Raw genomic sequence first — 20,595 nt, 5'->3', positions numbered from 1 at the left:
AGCTTGTTGTTTTCTGGGTAATTGAAGGTAAATGAACAATGTCTGAATGTTAAATGAACCAAAAGTAGATCTGTGCTTCAGGGCAACATGAAATCCCCCCCACAATGTCTTAAACTTACATTAACTTCCTAAAACCGCCATCTGAAGACGTCCCGCCCACTCCACTGTAGCTCATCTATATGACTGGACAAGGGGCAGCCAATGACAGCCAGACACATTCAATCATTGGGCCCATCCAGCTGTTCGTCATCCTGAGAGAAAGCCAAGTCATCCAAGTGAGTGCAGCAGCCAGCGCTGCTGCTGTGTCTCCAGCACGTTTGTATTTCATGATCTTAAAAAAATAAACACGCAAATAAAACAAATTACAGGTGGTGCCCTGTTTGTATCCTCCTTCGCCCTCCATCCCCTTCCCATTTACCTAAACCCCTGCTGGAATTGGTCCACAGAATAAAAAAAAAAAAGCAAAAAAAGAAAACTTGACAGCCCTCCCAATTTCCCATCATGCATTCCTGCACAACAACTGAGCAAAGAAAAAAAACAGCTGGGAAAAAGTCACAAAAGCATTGCTTTTTCTCAAAAGTAGAGGGGCCCAGACACCCTGAGGGGAGGTGAAGTTTGGGATAAAAGGGATGGAAAAAGAGGGAACAGTAAGAAAGAGACATATATAAGGGACATTAGAGGTGAGAAGATAGGTGTGGGACCAAATAAGGACATTCCACAAAGAGGCAGCTATGGCTCCACCCATGGGCTACACCCAAGTGTTGGGTAGCACAGCCAAAATGACCCTTCCTTGAGCGGTAGATGCCACGACCATGTCCATTGACCAAAGGTGGTTGCTGCATATGAAACAAACACTTGGTAGACGGCAACAGGAGAAGACACCCCTTCCTCAGTGCCAACAGAAACCACGCATCCCCACCCCACCCCATCTCACACTACCCCAGGAGAAGACACCTCTTCCTGAGTGCCCATAGACACCACAAGTCTCCACCCACCCAATCCCAAATCCCATTCCATGCCACCCCACTGCAAATGAATCCAAATTCCATAATCTCCTGAACCAAAATGTCTGAAAACCTTATTTGTTTTCCAGTTTTACAAACCCTTCCCGCCCTACCCAAGTGGTTTTATTTCCTTTTGTCAAAAGGGAACCATCAACCAAGGCTAAAGCTAGTTAGCTGTCCAACTCCAATGAAAGCCTTGAGTGGTGTCTCCCGTCTCCAAGTGCTTCAGAATGAAGGGGTGTGGTCTCCAACCGGAAGAAAGATGCAGTCAGTAGAAAGCTAGATTTCTTTTTTTTTGTTTTTGTTTCAATTCCGAGTCTGCTCTGGTAATTTATGTCCATGTGTGATTTTAGCTCTCTGTTCACCCTGTAGGCCACTCACACATATTCATAAAAATAACAAAACTTGACAAAAAAATTAAAATCTTAGTGCATCCTCCTCAGAAAAATAAACCCCAGCTGTAGAAACAAACAATAAAAGCAGGAAAAGTTCAAAACGTCATGTTTTGTGTCTCACTTTGTTCCCCAAATCTTAAAAAAATGTCATCATATGTGTTCGTCACAGCTTCCATGTTTGTCCTTAAACTTTTGTTTTCCTCCTTTTGTTTTTAAACTTTCAGCTGTGGGGTTTAAGAAAACTAAAAAAGAAAAGTTACATTTTAGAAAAGCCTTCCTGGTGGACAGGGTCAGTGTATGTGACTGAGGTTCACGAAGCCCTGCCCCGCTGCCTTTGCCATGCTGATGTCATCTCTTTGAGCCTGGTCCTCCACTGTAGTGCAAAAATGTGCTCCAGGTCCCGGCAACTCCACCCTGCCGGGCCTGAAAGCGGCGCTACAGAGAGCCGGATGCAGCGGCCTGCAGCTCCTGGAAGGTACTGTCAAAGCAGCGCTTCAGGTCCGAGTAGGTCACAACCAGGACACTTTTCTCGTCCCGAGACACCAGGCTGATCTTCTCAGGAACGCCTGCGTCCAGCTAAATGAACACAAGAAACAGAACTTTTTAAAAAAAAGTATATTTTGTAAGTGTTGTTTTCTGTTTTGCTACAGTTAGCATACAAAAGCAATTCATTCTTATGAGAAAAGCAACTGTTTTGACAATCAGTTGGGATCGCTTTTGCAAGTCACAAGGTCATGTGGGTGCACCGATAACAGGATAAGACTATCTGACACAAATTTAACAGTGAGTGCAGCTATTCATACAACAGTTTACTCAAATGAAAAGGCTGTAACTGCGAAAAGTCACAGCTTTAATTAGATTCAGGCTAATGAAGTGAAAAGAGGAACTAAAGTGTTAAGAAAAACGGTGACAGTTTGACAAGGAAGTTAAGCTGGTGGTTAAAAAGGATCTACACATGTATGGTGCTGGTTCGGACTGACATACTGTATAATTCAGTGTTTTGGAACTGAAATTTGGAAAATCGCTACACTGTAAAACATGTTAATCTTTTTTTTAACTTCCATTTGCAGTCACTGGGCACACTGATGTGCGATTTTAGCCTATGCTATTGAAGCATTAACAGAAAATTGGGCTGCTGTGCATGTTTGCCTAACTTGTACACATTAAATAGTTCCACGAAGTGCACAACTTATCAAATATCTGCTTATTTAAAAACAAAAGTATTAAAAGAGACCAAAAAAAGAAAGCTCCCTGACTTTGTTGAGGCAGGAGACGATGTGGCTGAGGTCAATCCAGGGCGTCCCCGCTTCTGTCACCTGGTGAAACAGGTGGTCCCGGAAAAGCTTCAACAGGTACCGGTCGCCTGTTTCTGACCACGTTGGGTCCTTTTGGAATCTGATTGGCACAACACAAGACTATGCAGTTGTAACAGAAATAAATCACACACTATGATGCAATGTTCAACAAGTGGTACTTACTCTGGACGTTCATTTATGGTGCCCAGCTTGGCCAGCAGGCGAAAGAGTCGGCCATTTTGCACCTCCTGCAGAAAAAACAAAACAAAACAGGGGGGCCAATTTTATTTGTCTGCACCAGAAATTTTCATTTTTCTTTCAGTTGAAAGAAGCAACGTTGAAAGCAACACCAGAGGAGAAAAATACTCTGCCACTAGTGGCGATAGCAGGCAGTAAAATTCCCCACTCATTACCAACATGCAGTGAATGCTGCTTTAAATTGTATTTTCATTCCTGCAGCTGTAAACAGAGTACAGATGTTAAGTGCAATGAATATGGGCCAAATGAGAGGGGGTTTAAATTTGATGGGTGGGGCAGGGAGATAAATAAATAAACAAACATATATTCCAGTGGGATTTTCTCTTATAAAACACCAATTTCAAATCAAAAGCTCAGGTTCCCCCTGCAAGGAATGCTTCCAAAAACTGAAACCGCTGCTGTTGACTTTCTGCCCATACATGGTGCTGAGCTCCGTTTTCTCTCACGGGGTCTACAAGATACTTCCCTCTGACTGAAAGTGAACCCAAAAAACAATTCTCTGAAATCAAAGACGTGCAAGACAGAAGTAAACCAATATTACACCTACATCATGGCTCCTACACATCAAAACCACCCAACCTAATCCACATAATAGAGAAAAGAATGATGTACTCATAAATATACATTGATTAGGGTGGAATTATGCGATGCATTCTCATAAACATCTTTAACTTAAATAATCCATTAAAAATAAATGCGAGCAGGTGCCAGTTTGTGGAAGTTGCCATGCTGTCATGTCATGCTGAGATAGACGTCGCCATTTCCCTGTTTGTCTGTGGCTAGAGACTGGCGATACATGTAGTATAGCTTTAAACACCCCCCCCCCAAAAAAAAAAACAACAAAAAAAAAAAAAAAAAAAAAAAAAACACACACGCACGAACATCTCTTTTAACACTTGTACATGTATATTTTAATAATCTCCTTCTTGTTACATCCTCCCTCATTTCCACCTCATCCCTTATCTCCTGAACTGCACAAATGAACAAAAACAGGCATAAACATGCTTGCTTATTCCAGATATTGTCGCAGTTACTTATTGGCAGCAGATTACACGTGGGACCCTCTCATCTCTGGATAGCTGACAACAGGCCAGCTAAACAACAACAGATGGTTATAAACTAATGGTATGCCAGTGAATGCTTGAGTGTCCCAAAATTCACACCTTTCCTCTGAAAAACAGCTTGTTTACACTCTCACATCGTGTCCAAGCCCAAGAATGCTAGACACTCTTCACCAACGCGTACTGTAACTTTAAATCTGCACCTAAAGTTGTTGAAAACGTGATGTTGCTCACTCCATGACAGATTACTGCACTGCAGCAAATTACAGCTCACCTTCATGTCTGCAGATATAATTAATTCCTGCCTCTCCTTTCTCTTCTTCCTCTGTCTCACCCTGTCAACTGTATCTTCACTGTTGGACAAAGCGACAATTACTGAAAATCAACTGGCCAATCATTTCGGCTCATTTGAAAATGTATTCAGGATTCATTTTTCTGTAACAGTATTTTCAGACTAGCTTCTGTGTCCACTAACTGAATCAGAAGAAAACTACTACTAACACTAACAAAAAAATAAACTTTTTCAGGATCCAATAAACCTAAAAGGAAATAAAAACAGAATGCAATGATCTATTTGAACTATATATAGAGTTTAAAAATGAAAATGAGAACATCCAAAACGCCGAAACTAAGGAACTGATTCATAATAAATATTTGCCGTTTTGGAATTTGATACCAGCAACAAGTTTCGATGATGTTGGGGACAAAGACCGGAATAGTTTCATGCCGCTTAAAAAAAAATGAGTTAATAATAGTCAATAGTCTTTTAAAAAAGTCTGTGAAAAACTGTGGTTTTTCTCACTGTGATGCTGAGAAACAAGAATTTGGGGATTTGGTCAGAGATTGGTCTAGTATATAAATAATTTTAAAAATTCAGCAAATGCAGACACATGCAAATATCGAGGCTCAACACCACTCAGGCCACACTGACTAAAAAGGAAAGCGGAAAACCATGCAAATGGAAGAACTTGTAATAACAAGATCCAGAAACGCTGCTGTCTTCTCTGAAGTGAAGTGTTTACCTCTACTGTGGCCTGGCTAATCAACATTAGACATTCTTTCTGCAAATCACAGATGCTGAGTTCTTCAGGCTGAATTTGCCTGCCATTAGAGCAAAGTCTTCATGACTGTGTGGAGCTGCATTATTGCACAAGACGGGTAACTTGCACATCTGTGACGATACTACCAATACCAAATGACATGTATAGGTTTATGGGGCAGTTTTTTCAGTAAGGCAATGCCAAACCACATTACGCGTCTGTCTCAGTAGAAGGGATAGTAATCAAAATAATAATATAAGAACTCACAAATGTCAGCAAATGATCAGAATGGATGCGAGGGAATGAACAAAGAAGAGGAAAAACTAGAGGGACAAAAAAATAAACAAACAAACAAACGTCCCAGGAACTGTATTTCTTTCCATCGGCTGGCACCACATGTAAACAACCGGGACACAATCACATTGTAATTAACACACAAAGCAGCTACACAAGCATAAATGCCAGCCACTTACGCTGGCTACATCATAGCTTCTACAGACATTCACTGCAGAAGCCTAAATCAGGGCTGACTGCAGTTCAGGTCTGTCGCACTTAAAAGCGTTAATTTACAAAAAATAAAAACAACCACCAGTGCTACCCCCTCAGCCTTCTAGTAGACACACCTGTGCATCTGTTCAAAATTGCACGTCCGCTTGTTCTCAAGTTATCGCAGTCACAAGATTTTCAGAAAACTTACTCTGAGCTTGAGATTCAAGTTACTGAGATTCAAACATCCAAGAAATTTAAGTAGATGCACCTATGGTATGAATCTGAAGCTCCTGCGCTGACTGGCTGTCCAGTTATCGGATTCATAAACTTAGCTGTCCAAACTGCTCGCCCGCCCAGCGGGTTGACGGCAATTCACCCATCCTTTTACCACTGAGGTATTACAAACTGAAATACTGTGAAAGAATGAGGTTGAGGCAAATGAAAAGCTTACAGGGACCTGTTAAAAGAATGAGGTGCAAACAATGCTCTGTCCAAGCTTCTGTTAAAAGATCCTGCTGGCAATTAATTCACACAGTTCATACAGTTTAGGAGAAAAACATTTCAAATCTCCTCTTTGTATCGTTAGCAAATAACCATAGTGTTTAAATTACATACCGTTTACTGTAAACATACTGCTACGGATACATTGTTTGGAGGGGGGCGGGGGGGGGGGGGGGGGGGTCTCTGGAGTTGACTGAACAGTGTCTGTTTCATTTTGTTAACCCTCTCCCTATCTGATGAACAGTTACAGCTGCAAGCAGAGCCAAACATGAGATTTCCTTTGTCTACCTCAAAATCATTCAATCTGATGTGTTCCAGATGGCTAAAAATATCAAGCATGGGTACCAGTGATAGATACCAGCTGTATTTGTATTACTACATCTACATCACAAGAAAACAAAACAATGAGTGCTTCTTGGCAAAATGACCAAATTAGAATCTAAATTAAAGATTAACGAGTGTCTTTAAAAGCAGCATCATGGCTGAAGCAACAACAACCTGTAACTTAACACAGCAGCACTGTTACAATGATGCAACCACAAACTCAAAATGGTTTACATGAAACTTTTAACTTTCAAATAAAGCTTTTCTTCAACAATATAAGAGTGACCAGGAAAACGCAGGGGGCTACTGCTATTTTTACACACGCAGGCATGCATTCAGCTTCATCTACATACTGTCATTAGCTGAGTTTGGACTAAAAAACTCATACTACTGAGAACCATTTGTGTTCTCATGAAACATTACTGACATCACTCAAATTTAAAGAACTCTGTTTTCATAACACCTACTCAGAATAGATAGTAAACAGGGTCTGCAGCTAGGAGGTTTAAAAAACAAAAAAAACAAAAAACACAAAACAAACAAAAAAAAAACAAAACCCCACAAGCTACTTCACTTGGCGTGTCAGCACGGAGACAAGGCCGGAAGAGGAAGCTGGGGCCTGACCGAAAGAAAAAGACTGAGATGGGGTCGGGTTGGGCGTTTCACACATTGATGCTCCAACAAGTCCACAATATACTGTACAACATCCTGTGCGTGCGCACACACACACACACACACACACACACACACACACACACACAACTTCCCTATTTGCTAACCAAGGTAATACCCCCTTTTATCCACCGCACATGGAGTAAACAATATGGCTGATTCATGTTACAGACACGTTTTCTGTTCAGACCTTCTCTGTGTATTCAACATAACCTTCATCATACCTTGGCCAGATCCTCCTCAATGACGTCATTCCTCATCTGCGACGCATCCAGTTGTGTGTAGAATCTGGCTCCAATCATCGGCATGATGTCATTGACGCTGCGCAGGCGAGACTGTTCGGTCAGCAGATACCTGCAAAACACAGCAACAATTTACCTTCGTGCGAGTTCAGGTCAGGCGCCACTGCACTCACAAGAAGGCGGTTTCTTTACACACTGCCATTTTCTTCTTCACCATTAAGTATAAGGTGCAAGAAGTGGACAAAAAGGTATAAAACACTGCTAAAACCTTAAACAGCACAAGTGTGAGTGCTTCAATTAGAAGATCAAACGCTACTAACCAATCAGATTCCAGCTTTCTCTTATATGCTAAGTTTTGGTTAATTTCATCTATACGCAGACAAAATTAAGTGAAAACTCAGCTGACATGTTATTATGCCACCTGTGACAGTAGCCTGAGTATACTGCATGTCACAATTTACTGAAGTATAAAAGCATCAGTTCTATTAAGAGGTCAACTCTCACTTCATTTACAGGACGCAGATCTGATAAGTCAATGGCCGTTAAACTTCAAAGGTTATTTAGCTTCACACCACCACAAAAAGGTCACACTGACTGAAAGTCCCTGCAGATATTTTTCTCAGCTCTTCTTACTTATTCAATACACGAATCGCATGATTGCATGTTTAGGTGCTGAAGACCTCGTCTTTTTTTCTTTTTTCATAAAGATAAACGTCTTTCAGATAACAGAAACACTGCATAGGACTAACACAGACACTGAGAAATGCATAAAATCTGACTATTTGAATCCTAGGTCAAGATTTTTTTTTAAATGTTCTAATCATTTCCGATTACAATTAATCCTACAGAAGTTTGACACGACTCCAAAGTTGCTGACAGGTATTGCTACAATACCTGTCAGCAGAAGTGCATTGATTGCTCGTGGTAGAGCTAACATAACATAGAGGAAGCTAACAGTAAAGGCTCAGTAGTCCCTTCTTGCCCCACGGACAGCTTTTATTTGTGTTTTTGAAATAGTTTAAGTTAAACCACGGATTGTGGTCAGAATGAGTTGACAACACTTTTTTGTTCAGTCTCAATGTGGTTGTGTTTGTTGCAATACATGTACAGAAGCCTTTATTGCACTTACGATAAAACCAATGCGTTTACCGCCACGTCCATTAATATTGTTTCACATCGCATGAGTTTGTCAGCTACACTGACACGCGACATGTGTAACAGGCAGTAAAATAAGGAACATACAAAGGAAATAACAGCAGTATGTAGCAGCCTTTGGACTCTCACACCAAGCTAGACTAATACAGATAAATTAGGTGGACAATGTTAACTGACTTGTTTACTTTTCATTTTATTAATTTAGGTCTGGTTGCCATCACCTTAGCCACTCTACCACCAAAAAACAGGGAAGTAAACTGAAGATTCCTCCAAGCTACAGATACCAGTGATAACCCAAAACAGGTATTAAGTGCAGGCATTTTAGTCCCCCCCCCCCCAAACTGGGTAACATCACACCACCACCCCCTTACAGAATGAGGTTCTTGAGGTCTGAAGAGTAGTTGATAGACACCAGCTCCATGGCCTTCTGCAGGTTCTCCCTTTGTATGCCAGCCAGGGAGTTGCATGCCAAAGCCAGCACAACCTTGCCCAGTGACACGAGATCTGCTTGCTACAAAAACGACACAAAAATAAACTTTAACCACACTTCCTCAGCTTTTGAAGTAAAACAGAACGACAGTACTAAAATAAAATAATTTCACATGAAGCTGATAAAGTACCTGGTACTGTGGCATAAGGGCAAGATGATTGGTCTGACTGTTGTCAAATGTTAAGACATCAAACACCCCAACACAGTTCACCCGTAACCTACAAAGATTAGCGCATTAGGCATTAGGTAACATACACGTTTGTTGTGCATGCACAGTAGCGTTGTTATGAAAAACGTAAGCGCTGAATGAAAATATTCTTTTGCTTTTAATAGATTTTTTTTTTTTTTTTTTTTTTTACACTTAAGTCATAGTTTCATCTCTGAGCTTAACAATAAATTCATGTTCTTTCACACATGGACATTTATGGTTATAAGAGACAGGCTATGATTCTTATATCCATACTGAACAATGAAATATGTGCTTAGACACTTGAATAGCGTGTATACCTGGTCTTGCCAGTGATGAGAATTTTGCTGGGGTCCATCACACGGCAGGCCAGGCCCGCCGTGTGGATGGTGCGCAGGGCTGAGCTGAGCTGGACGATGTATGCCCAGATGAGGGATTCTGGGAGAAGACCCGCGTGCTGCCGTGGTGGAGGGGGTTCATGTTGTCCTGCACATGAGAAAAAAGTTTTATTGCACAAAAGTGGTGTGAGGTTTTACATTACTTATGAACTAAACCTCAGACTACTTCCTCAGTAACCTTATCTTCATGACAAGCTGTTTCTTAGAGGTCTGATACGAGTAAAAACGCATGAACTTCAGTGTGTAGATTAACAAGCTCAGCGACAGTGCAGACTCAGAAAACAACTAAAAATTCCTGATAAAATCAAGAAGCTCAATGACATATTGTTTACTGTATCTTTACTTTTACACTATGCTGCATTCCTGTTAATTGCAACTTTGTTTGCAGTTAAGAAGTGACTTAATTGCATTTTCTAAAAACAAAATATGAAGGAATTCATTCCATTCATTCATTCATTTAATGTGCATCTGTTGGATGCACATTAAACTAGTTGTAAAGCACTCAACAGCTGTGAGATCCCTGTGAGGTTTTGCATTGTGCGCAGGTTTTACCAATTTGGAAAAATTGCGCAGGAGGATAAAGTCATCCACAACTTTTCTGAAGCCTTCGTTATGTATGTGTTTGGTGGACACACATCAAATGTTATTGGCATTGGAGATTTCAGTGTGGTTTTGTGAGCTGATGGAGACCCTGATGCGCTGTACAGGCTTCTTTCCGGCCTTCATGCATTTAGTCAGCAGTTTATTTTCAGACAGCCGAGTAAGTTAGCTGTGTTGCTTTGTGGTGCAGACAACTCCGTATGCTTTGCATAGGATTTATTCTTGTTTAAAAATCACTTGCACTGAAGCCAAAGTATTTCCAGTCCTGACATTTGATTTTTGTTTTGAAACGGCCTGTTACATCTTATATTGATCTTTTAACAAAGTTTTCCTGGGCCAGACTGCATCCCGGAAACTTCAAGCAACCGGATGCAGGGAACAGCTGTGACTAGCACATGCTGTTAGGGTCATGGGAGACGATTAAGGAGCACTTGGATTTGCTCTTACTTTGCGTTCTATTGATGTAGCACGCAATTTTAATATCAGTCAATTATGGTCATTTAATTGTGGGAAGCCAAAGTTGTGACCGAGATTAAAATGTGATTAACTGTGGAAGCCTACTTTACGTAAAACTGACGAGTTCACTACATCACTGAGAACCGCTAATGAAATTCTTACTCATCAAAATACTCGTTTCAGTCAGTTTGAACAAGCGTCTCATAAGGCAAGACCGCTTACCGTTTCTAGAAATCGTGTTTATTATCGGGGCAGTACTCACTTCTTTCTCGTAATCCCCCTGCAAGTTTTACAACCAATGTGAACCACTCGCATTGGGTAATGTAAGTCAGGCAGTAGAGCGTTAGGGTGTGTACAACACAATCAAACCACAATGCAACATGTGAGAATAAGGAACCTGTTTGTTTCACTAAAGACCATTCCAGAATGAAATGGCTTCAAATGACATTATCTGGTATTTCGGTGTATAATCATCATGTACCCGTGTGCAAAGGCATCTGAGAGACACTTGTTATATACACACACACGTGCTTGTATATACATCTCATTTGTTGTGGTTTCTTATCAGTGTTTGGAATGGATGACACAAAGACCAAGGTCTGAATGCCTCTGCTTCCTCTGTCTGTCATTCCTGTATACAGGCTATTTAACAGCACCTGCCTTAGGATCAGTTTCAGCCACAGTTTCCTCCAAGTCCCCGTGTGTCTATCACAAAGACCCATGCTTGCCAACCGTCAGCTTAGGCTACCAAACAAGACTTCAAAAAACACAAAAAAACCCTCTCCAAAACATATTTTTAGACACTTTGAATTTCTTAAAAACATCATGTATTATTTGTTTGCACAATCTAACCCATCTACCTACATACCTATAAGCATGGCATGAGCACAACTGCATGCAATGCAATCATGAAAGCATGCACTCAAATAGACTTGGGCCGATGACCTCATTATCAAACAAGTAAACAGAGTCGAAATGTGTGAAGGGGAGGGAGTGCAGAAAGGCGTGTGAGGTGATGCTAGGCCTATTCGTAGCAAAGGACGAGGAAGGGAGGGACAGTCAGCATACCCCATTTCCTTTTGGTGAAGTACGAGTCTGCTGCTGGGTCATTAAAGTGTCTGCTGAACATGGTTTCTGCACCTGCATGGAAATCATACGAGAACACCAAAGCTGGGGAAGAAGACAAAAGCGTGAGAAAACATTGAGCCAATTTAGTATAAAATATAGTTATGTAACCAGATAAAATGCAAGTCTAAAATCATGTAGCTATATAAAATTTCTGTTCAAATACAGCTGATTACACTCACAGTGGTCTCCAAAGGCCTTGGTGGTGAAGACCTCTCTCAATGTTACAGTGTTTGAGTGCTGAACCTTCTTCCACATGTCCACCAGCATCATGCACTTTGTGTTAACGAGGCGGAAACCTTTGCATATTAAAAATATGAATTATTTATAAGACATTCATTTTATGTTAGATTGGGATTGCAGCTCATAAAACACACACACACACACACACACACGATGCAAGTCAATAAAATTAATATTCAGTTTTATCTGCTATAAAACTAAAGCAATTTCCACAACTCCTTTATTAGGCTGTGGGAAGGTAACATTTCATGTTTAAATCTATGGAGTTTAAAGTTTCAGAACGTCCTTGGCATTAAAATAATTTGATCAAATTCATTAATTAATTATTGCTCTGTGAGTTAAATCCCAATATTAACATTATTTTCTATAGCATTCATCTCTTGTCTTATTTCCAGCAGTGTTGATTTCTACTGTTAATGCTGATATGGTCTCTATCATCATCATATTCATCTTACATGCTTCTTATTGGAGTAGGCGGTACTCATAGGGATTATTTTGTGAAGAAGTGTCAGATGATATGTGAAACTTCCCTTTTATGTAAACAAAACAGAGCCTGACACAGAAAGCCGTCTTAACAGAGACAGCTGATAACCACTGTCCGACTGGGAGTTTCGGTTTTGTCAAACCAGCTTGCTCACTCACACACACACACACACACACACACACACACACACACACACACACACACACACACACACACAGTCACACTCACACACTCACAAGTTTGAGCTATATTCAAACTTTCGTGGGGTATACCTCTCTGGTCTGGACATTGGCCAAATGTAGTAGACAAGATTAGAAAGCCTGTTGTTACAGAAATACTCATTTGGGGAGGAGCAGATCCTGGAAAGAGCATGAAGGTGGAACTACACCTGCTTGCTGGATTCACTCAGGTATTGAATGTTCTATTCTAACATGAACTCAACTGGACATTAAGTAAACGTTGCATTACAGAGCTTACGAGATAAAAATCTGTTCTGTCAGACTGAGTCGCAGCTCCCCCCAAGTAATGTATTGAAAGTTTAGAGCTGCAGTGCACCCATGAAAGCATTTAATTAAATTCAACTCAATTTTATTTATATAGCGCCAAATCACAACAACAGTTACCTCAAGTAGGGCTGCCACGATTAGTCGACTATTAAAATCGTCGACGACTAATTTAATAGTCGACGCATCGTTTGAAGCTTTGTAAGATCACAAAGGACGCAGGAATGAGTAGTAGGATTTAAGAGTGTAATAACGGACTGAAACAGAAGATGGCAGCACTGCATGTACAAGGATGCCAGCTGTCGTTAAACCCCGAAGAAGAAGAAGCTGTGTCCCAGAATTCATAGCGCAGCCCAGCGCAGTTGTCAACAATGGCGGCAGCTAGTAGTTTTAACTTTACTCTTATTATTCTTTCTGGGTCACAAAATAAACGTTTAACATATTTTCAGGCGAGAATGTAGCTGTGTAAACCTCAAATATCTGCTCAGTTTATCAAGACACCGCATATTTTCAAAAGCGCTCCGACGTTTTCGGAGACATCTGTTACCCACTAGCTCGTTAGCTAGGCGGGGGCAAGGCTAACTAGAGCCGTGAGAACACCGGACTCCCGGCAAATCGTTTTCAAACCCACCGCCGTCTTTCGCTAGTCAGGTTAAACATATATATAAGTCACTTAGATAACTTAAAAATGTTATTGTTTGGCTTTCTTTAGTATTTTATTTGTTCCTGAGTAAATCGGTTTGGCTGAGATTAAAGTTATAGTTTTTGCACAGCTGAATAAACGTCAAGCAGACAGCTGATTATCAGAAGTGTGAGACGCTGGAGAATATACTCCGGTGTCCTGTTATATTTTAGAAAGCAAGGAGTTTATTAAACTTCACCGAAACAATCTGCAAATTTCATTAAAATTTAATAAACTATCATCTTGTCTTTATTTTTAGTTAGCACAAACACTTCAAGCTGTAAGCTAATGATAGTTATATAAGACCAGATGCTGCTGGTGCAATAAGCTGTACGCTGTACGTCCAATGGATGATGATCTGATTAGTCGACTAATCGCAAAAATAATCGGTGACTAGTCGACTATCAAAATAATCGTTTGTGGCAGCCCTAACCTCAAGGCACTTTATATTGTAAAGGAGACCCCACAATAATACAAACAGAGAAAAAACCCAACAAACATATGACCCCCAATGAGCAAGCACTTTGGCGACAGTGGGAAGGAAAACTCCCTTTTAACAGGAAGAAACCTCTGGCAGAACCAGGCTCAGGCATTACAATACAACATTACAATATTAGAAATGCTGGAACAGCTTCTTTCGCTTATTAAACTGGGCTATTGGGAGGGTGAATCAACTCTTAGGATTATCTGACATGGTGTGTGGCATCTGAGAAAAATGCATATGATGGCCACATTTCTTACCATGTATCCTCCTCAGGCAGTACGGTAAGTCATCTTTGCTATTCACTGCCTTGTAGCACGAGGTGATGTAGCTGAAGTTGCTGGTCTTCTGCATGCGGTTTGGTGGGGGAAGGGGCTCGAGGGGAAACAGGCTGTGATAGCTGTCCACCTCAGATGGTACATCTACCAAAAACAGGCATTTTTAGAGAGAGAAAAAACACCACATACTGCACAAAAAGTAAAGATTTAAAATGTAAGTGGCAACTAGGGTTGAGCGATATGTAAAAATGTTCCAACCGACAATCCTTAGTCCAATAATCGACAATGGGTGATATATTCACTTTTTGATAGGCGGAGCAATATAATCATGCACAGACTGATTTGCGCATTTACAAGATAGAAGTCCAAAGATGGACAAACTAATTTCCAAAAAAGATTAGGGCTGTCAGCGTTAATTCAATCATCACGATTAAAAATTTTAACGCGCTCAACCCGTCTGGAGCGCAGAATGAACTTTGGACAAACTGTCCAAAATGCGTTGACAGAGACATTTCAAGGATTTTGACTCAGTCTGCGCTCCAGATGGGTTAATTGTTAATCCCGTTAGTCGTGATGACCGCACATTAACGCTGACAGCACAAAAAATATATATAAAGTCACCAATTTGGGATGAGAGCGGTAAACCTAAGGATGTAACCAAAGTGGTGTGCCGCTTGTGCAGTCGTATAGTGCGAGCAAAGTACTCAAACACGACTAACTTACATGAGCATGTACGTGTCCACCATCCGAATTAGTATGCTAGGCTATCACCAGCTTCTGCAGCTCCATCAACAAGCATTTGGGCGCGCTCTGAGGAGGGTGCATTTGGGCGCGCTCTGAGGAGGGTGCATTTGGGCGCGCTCTGAGGAGGGTGCATTTGCTCGCAGATGAAAGAGGGTGCTGTTAAAACAGCGCTATTATTATTTTTTCTGTTGGCTGCTTCTATTAGCTAAATCCTTATTAGAAAACTTGTTCATGGGCAAATAAATAAATCGCCCTCGTTAAAACGATCGCCGATGGGCTCAACCTATAGTCGATATATTCGTCCAATCGCCCAACCCTAGTGGCAACAAACAAGATTTTTGGTTTAATTTACTGTAAAGTTCATATTCCTGTGGTACAAAAAGCTTGTTTGCAAAACAATCAGAAATCTTGTTTTCCCTGTTAGTGACCAAGAGCTTTTCCCCAGACGGTAAACTATCTCGAATAATTGTGAAAACCAGTCACAGCAGAATTTTTAAAAAAGTCCCTGAAGAAGGTGAAGTAGGAGCGTGACAGAAACCAAAAGTAAAACAAGACAGCCTGAAACGGACATTCACTCTATTACAAAAGCTCAAGGATTTGTGATCAAAAGCAACGTGTGTGGCATCATCTCCAGTGAGTTAACTATTAACAAAAAATGACGGCTTACTAGCCTGAGTTATTTTAAAACTGAATCTGAGCCAGACTTTCCAACACGTGCCTTAAGGAAGACACTGAAAAGCTGTCTGTTGCTCCACAGCACTGCTGACGTGCTGTGTTTGTGGTAGTTGCAATCTTAGCAACACACACACACATACCCACAGAGCCCACAACCAACATATTGCACACTAACAGGACAGAATAACTCTACATCAGACTTGCAATGAGCACTAGTGCTAGTTTGTTTACATGTAAATATAGAAAATAGAACACTGAAACAGCCATTTAGTTTTATAAGCGCATGTTTAAGGTCAGTTGTCACAAGCATCCCTTATAATGTCAACAATGTAGATGCTCTACCTGGATTTTCTGAGTGGTCAATTTGGGCCATGGTTATTAGATGTCTGTTTATCAACTCCTGAAGAAGAAACAAGTGGAGAAGACATCAGTTATAAAGCTCCAGAGAAGAGAAGGGGAATGTTTGGTCAACAAGGACAATACCTGTCGAAGCTCATCAGCCATGAAGAAGGACGGGGCATTGGCTTTCGGCTGCATATAAGCCACATGTGGCGCCGTGGGGGGATAGATATGGTAGGTAGGAAACACCTGCAACAACCAGAAAAAAGAAAATACAGCTTCCTATTTATTGAGAAATGGAAACCAGTCTGAGCATACAAATATTGTTTTCAGGCAGCTATGCAAATGAATGCGAGAGAATGAAACTCTTGTGATGTCATAAAAAACAAAAAAAACAAAAAACAAACCAAATTACAGTCCCTATTAGGCCATGAATTTACATCTCAATGAAGCCTATTAAATAACTCATATTTATATCAAAACTTAAAAATGCAGACTGATTTAAGTGATATTCATTTTGTTGTGTTTAAAGTGACTGAATGCACAGTGTATCCGTACCATCCCAGCCATTGGTGCCGGGGTGTTGTCTGTGTAAAAGTAGGTCGTCCCCCCTACAGTCTCTTTCTGGATAATGTGTGCACCCTGGTCAGACGCGGTGGTGGGCACCATGTAATTGGCAGGGTTTGGGGTGTGACTGCGTCGACGGGGAGCAGGTGAGGTGTGTGGTGTAATTTTAGGGGAGTGAAGAGGAGAAGATCCCGCAGACAACGACATTCCTGAAAAAGTAGACAGAACATGAGAAACGTTTCTTAGGAAAAGATTTAATTTCACAGTAATATATGAGGGAAATCCCTCACGAACTCAAGTATTACAATTTCTAAAGATGAAAAACAAAATTGAGCCCAACAGAAAGTGTTTGGGTAGAGGGTAGTTCTCAAAAAACCCATACCTGGAGCCAGTGCAGCAGCTGTGGAGCTGCTGAGACCAGGATGTGCAAAGAGAGGTGAGGGGAAGGCCTGGACAGTGGACTGAGCCATATTGGCCATACGTGGAGCTCCCTTAGGGATGAATTCACTCGCTGCCGGGTTAGGAGCCTGCCAACACAAATGAAAACGATGGAAAAATTAAAAGTCGTCTATCAGTCTTGTTGGAGGCAAATTAACTCATCTTGGCTTCAAGTACTTCCTTATATAAAAATGTAATCCTGAACCCTTAAAGAACTTTAATGCTATGACCCAATGTTTGTACGCTCACCTTTCTCCTTTGGGAAATGCTAAGAGCACCAAAATCACTGAACAGTGAGGACGTCGGGGAGTTCACTGGATCTGCAAAGCACAAAGTGTTGAAGGCCCCTTCCAAACTTCAGTGGATGAGTGTCAGCTAGTGCCCCAAAGATATCTCAATACAGCTTACCATGAGTGCTGTGGCTGAAGTTCTTGGCACCATCATTGAGAAGACTGGGAGAGCTGCTGCTGGTAGTCATTCGCTAAGGAGAGCAGCATCCAGAGGAGATGTGTTACAAAAAGCACCCTGCTGTCCAATTATGTTCATCAAAATACAACGAAGTACCATAAAATAATTTAACTGCAGGGCCTTAGTCTCCAATTATGCTTTCAAAAACCTAAAACTTTTTTTTGTGGTGGTAGGTTGGAGCTGCTGGTAGCCAGTTGCTGTATTAAACCTATAAATGTTTTAGTTCCAAAGTAGTTGGTGTCAAATTAATAACTAATCTACAAATTCAGCTGCCTCTTTCATGAGGCCAGGGTTTTGGATATAGTCCAACTTCACTGCTTTGGGCTGGTCACGTCACTCTTTGTTTTGCTCTGTAGCATTTTGTCAGCTTGAAATAGGAGCACGTGAACCAGCTCTTCACCTGGCTCCAGGTTCTGGTTTGAGTGGCCCTCAAGCTCACAACAGATCTCCCAGAGAGCTGAACAAGGACTACCATCACTAGCCACAGTCCAAGACAAAGGATTCAGAGCTGGTCTAAAAGCAAGATGAGAGACTCACTGGAGAGGCAGCTCAATGACATTAAACACTGGCCAAAAAGCAACGCAGTCTACCTGCAGAGTCAAGTTTAGATCGTTAGCAGCATCTGAACTTTCAAAAGCATGCCTGAGGGCATTGTCTACTAGTAAAGTTATTGCATACGGCACAAAAAGAAAGAAAGAAAGAAAAGAAATAAGGTTCAACCCTAACATAACCATGTTGCCAGTCACGTACATGTGAAAACCACTGACTGGGGATGTAGCGATATACCCGCCAGTAAATGCCTCGATGACTCCCAACAGCAAAAGACGAAACTTAATGATGGCAGTGGCTGACGTTAACCTATTGTGTCACATCGATTTCACAGTAGCTAAATGTTCAAAGTTGGAGTGATGAAGAACTTGAAGACTTTGGTTTATTGTGAAGCTGTTTTTATGTTTCCCTGTAAAAAAAGAAAGGGCAATAACAACAAACTCAATACAGAAATGTAACTGGTATACCATCAACTCAGAATTTCATAGGCATTGTATTCCTAACATAGCAAAACAAAACACGCATATATTCATTTTCAGTTCGTTTAACTGTACATTTACTGTGACAGACCTACAGCGTCCCTCTTGTACCTGCATCATTGAGTATTTAGGCTCTGCTGGACTTCCAAATCCATTGACCCCAATAAAGCTGCTGCTGAAGTAAGAGTTGGTAAGATTGGCATCGCTCAGGGTTGCGCCTTCCATCCCTGGGACTGTAGATGACAATAAAAGCAGAGTTTTGCAGATTAGGACTGCAACCAGACCATATCAGTTAGAGATAATTGCTTACACAGTCCAAAATGTAATGCACTCATGCTAATGTGTGCACAAGTGAGCGCGTCTTCAGCCAATCACAGTTTGAAAGCATGTAAACAGTGAGCCGCAGCTGAAGCTTGACCCAAGGTGATAGCTACCACCAGCAAACTTTTTTAGTAATACTTCCAGGGCAGCTTTTAATGCACGACTGCAAAGTGCATGCTACTTAAACACAAAAACACAACACACAAAAACAATGCCTACTAAACCGTTAGCGTAGGTAGGCTAGTGTTAGAAAAGACTCAACTTGGAGAACAACACTAAACTTCACTTTAAGTTAAGTGAAGAAGAAAATGCAAAGTGCTGATAAAAACACTCATTTCTCCTTTTTTGGAGGAGAAACCCAAACAGGTAGAATAAGTTAAAGTGGTCAGTTTAAACATAGTTTAGCTAACGCTAGCTGGCTATTAGCTGCAGGAGCTAACGTTAGTGGGACGCGGATTTCTGCCCACTCACAGCTGTCACACAACACAACAGGCCTCCTCGGCTACAGCAGCATGGCTCATGTTTTGTGTTTTTAAGATACTGGTAACACAACGTGTAGTCAAAACTTGTGAGGCGACAGTTAAAGAGCGCGATATATGCTAGTTGCACGCTGGGCTGTTTTGCTAATGTCTGGCAAGTAAAAGTAAACCACGTTGTTTTGGCGCTGAGAGGCCTCAGTGAATCCTCGGGCAAAATTTTAACAAAGCTCCGTGAGGCCCGAAAGTAAAGTCACAGTCAGTCACCCTGCACGAGGCCTTGGTTTACAGTCATTTGTACTCACTGGTTAACAGCTGCCCCTCCAGAGACGTACTCGCAGGCCCCAATGTTTCACTCTTCTTGGGCACGCCGGTGCCCCCACCGCCCGGGCAGCCCGCCGCGGAGCCGCCAAGGGAATACCCCGCTGGCGTCCCACCACCCCCGGCCATGGACAACGGGACAGGGCTGCCGCCGCCGCCGTGCAGCGGCAAACTCGCCAAGGACGGATCCTCATGCAAGAACTGACACTCATCTCCATAAAAGCAGGTTTTGTCTTTTGCGTAGTATCGACAAAACTTCACCTTGACATTGGGTATCCCGGCACCCCCGAGCGGAGCAGCTGAAGGTGGGAGTCCACTGTTCATGGCACTGCTGCTGCCGCCACTGCTGCCGGAAGACGCTCAAACATAGAGATGCAGGAAGCTAGCGTGCTAGCCCGCTAGCTTTCAACCAGTTTTCACTTAAAGGAGCGGGTTAATGTCACTTCGGGTGGTGGAAAACACTTAAGATCCCAGAGTACTCACATTCTAAGGCTAAGGAGCATTTTGGTTTGAGGAAATATCACTGCATGTGAAATCCTGGTCGTCGTTGTTGCTTTGGTTGTTTACGCTATCCATGCAGCTGCCTTCGTAAAGTAGCCTGTTGTTGTTGTTTTTTCCGCTCGCAGCCTCTGTGCTGTGCTACAGAGCCGCTAGCATAGCTGTGCATTGTGGGTAAAACAAATTGTATGGATGCAAACTAAATTTGAGGTATCTGCGATGTTGACAAAGATATAGGGGGAAATTATCTTTTTTTTTTTAGCGCGGTTATCATTCAGAATTAAGCAAATGATTGCAACATCGTAAAACATTTTAAAATAAATTTAAAAAAAAGAGAAAGAAAAAAGAAATTACTTC

General features: G+C 41.6%; 1 protein-coding gene across 2 annotated transcripts; it reads right to left on the bottom strand.

Moving 5' to 3' along the window:
- Window positions 1-740: 740 nt before the first annotated feature.
- pan3 (poly(A) specific ribonuclease subunit PAN3) lies at window positions 741-20,562 on the bottom strand. Of its 2 annotated transcripts, XM_085468433.1 has the most exons (18): window positions 19,725-20,562; window positions 18,734-18,855; window positions 17,535-17,607; window positions 17,376-17,446; window positions 17,071-17,215; window positions 16,680-16,897; window positions 16,266-16,370; window positions 16,125-16,182; window positions 14,346-14,507; window positions 11,875-11,991; window positions 11,636-11,737; window positions 9,434-9,599; window positions 9,057-9,144; window positions 8,808-8,947; window positions 7,264-7,393; window positions 2,878-2,942; window positions 2,656-2,794; window positions 741-1,975 (listed from the first exon to the last, which is right to left on the bottom strand). In XM_085468433.1, the coding sequence occupies exons 1-18, from the start codon at window positions 20,062-20,064 to the stop codon at window positions 1,835-1,837; spliced, it is 2,382 nt and encodes a 793-aa protein (XP_085324559.1). In that variant the 5' UTR covers window positions 20,065-20,562; the 3' UTR covers window positions 741-1,834. The 2 variants fall into 2 exon arrangements, with proteins under 2 accessions (XP_085324559.1, XP_085324560.1); XM_085468434.1 differs by lacking the exons at window positions 18,734-18,855; window positions 19,725-20,562 and adding an exon at window positions 18,345-18,620.
- Between the last annotated feature and the right edge of the window lie 33 nt (window positions 20,563-20,595).

This window comes from Copadichromis virginalis, linkage group LG9 (assembly GCF_057382275.1).
Source record: "Copadichromis virginalis isolate Kocher_CV1m ecotype Utaka linkage group LG9, C_Virginalis_male_GT1.1, whole genome shotgun sequence".
NCBI lineage: Eukaryota > Metazoa > Chordata > Actinopteri > Cichliformes > Cichlidae > Copadichromis > Copadichromis virginalis.
This window is presented reverse-complemented; position numbering and strand designations above follow the sequence as displayed.

Bases quoted from the DNA above. Each gene is read 5' to 3' on its own strand.
- pan3 (XM_085468433.1), bottom strand. From the start codon at position 20,064: ATGAACAGTGGACTCCCACCTTCAGCTGCTCCGCTCGGGGGTGCCGGG. The intron at 14,508-16,124 runs GTAGAGCATCTA...TGTTTTTGGTAG, and splicing joins TGACCACTCAGAAAATCCAG to ATGTACCATCTGAGGTGGAC. The intron at 11,992-14,345 runs GTAAGAAATGTG...TAATATGCAAAG, and splicing joins CTGCCTGAGGAGGATACATG to GTTTCCGCCTCGTTAACACA.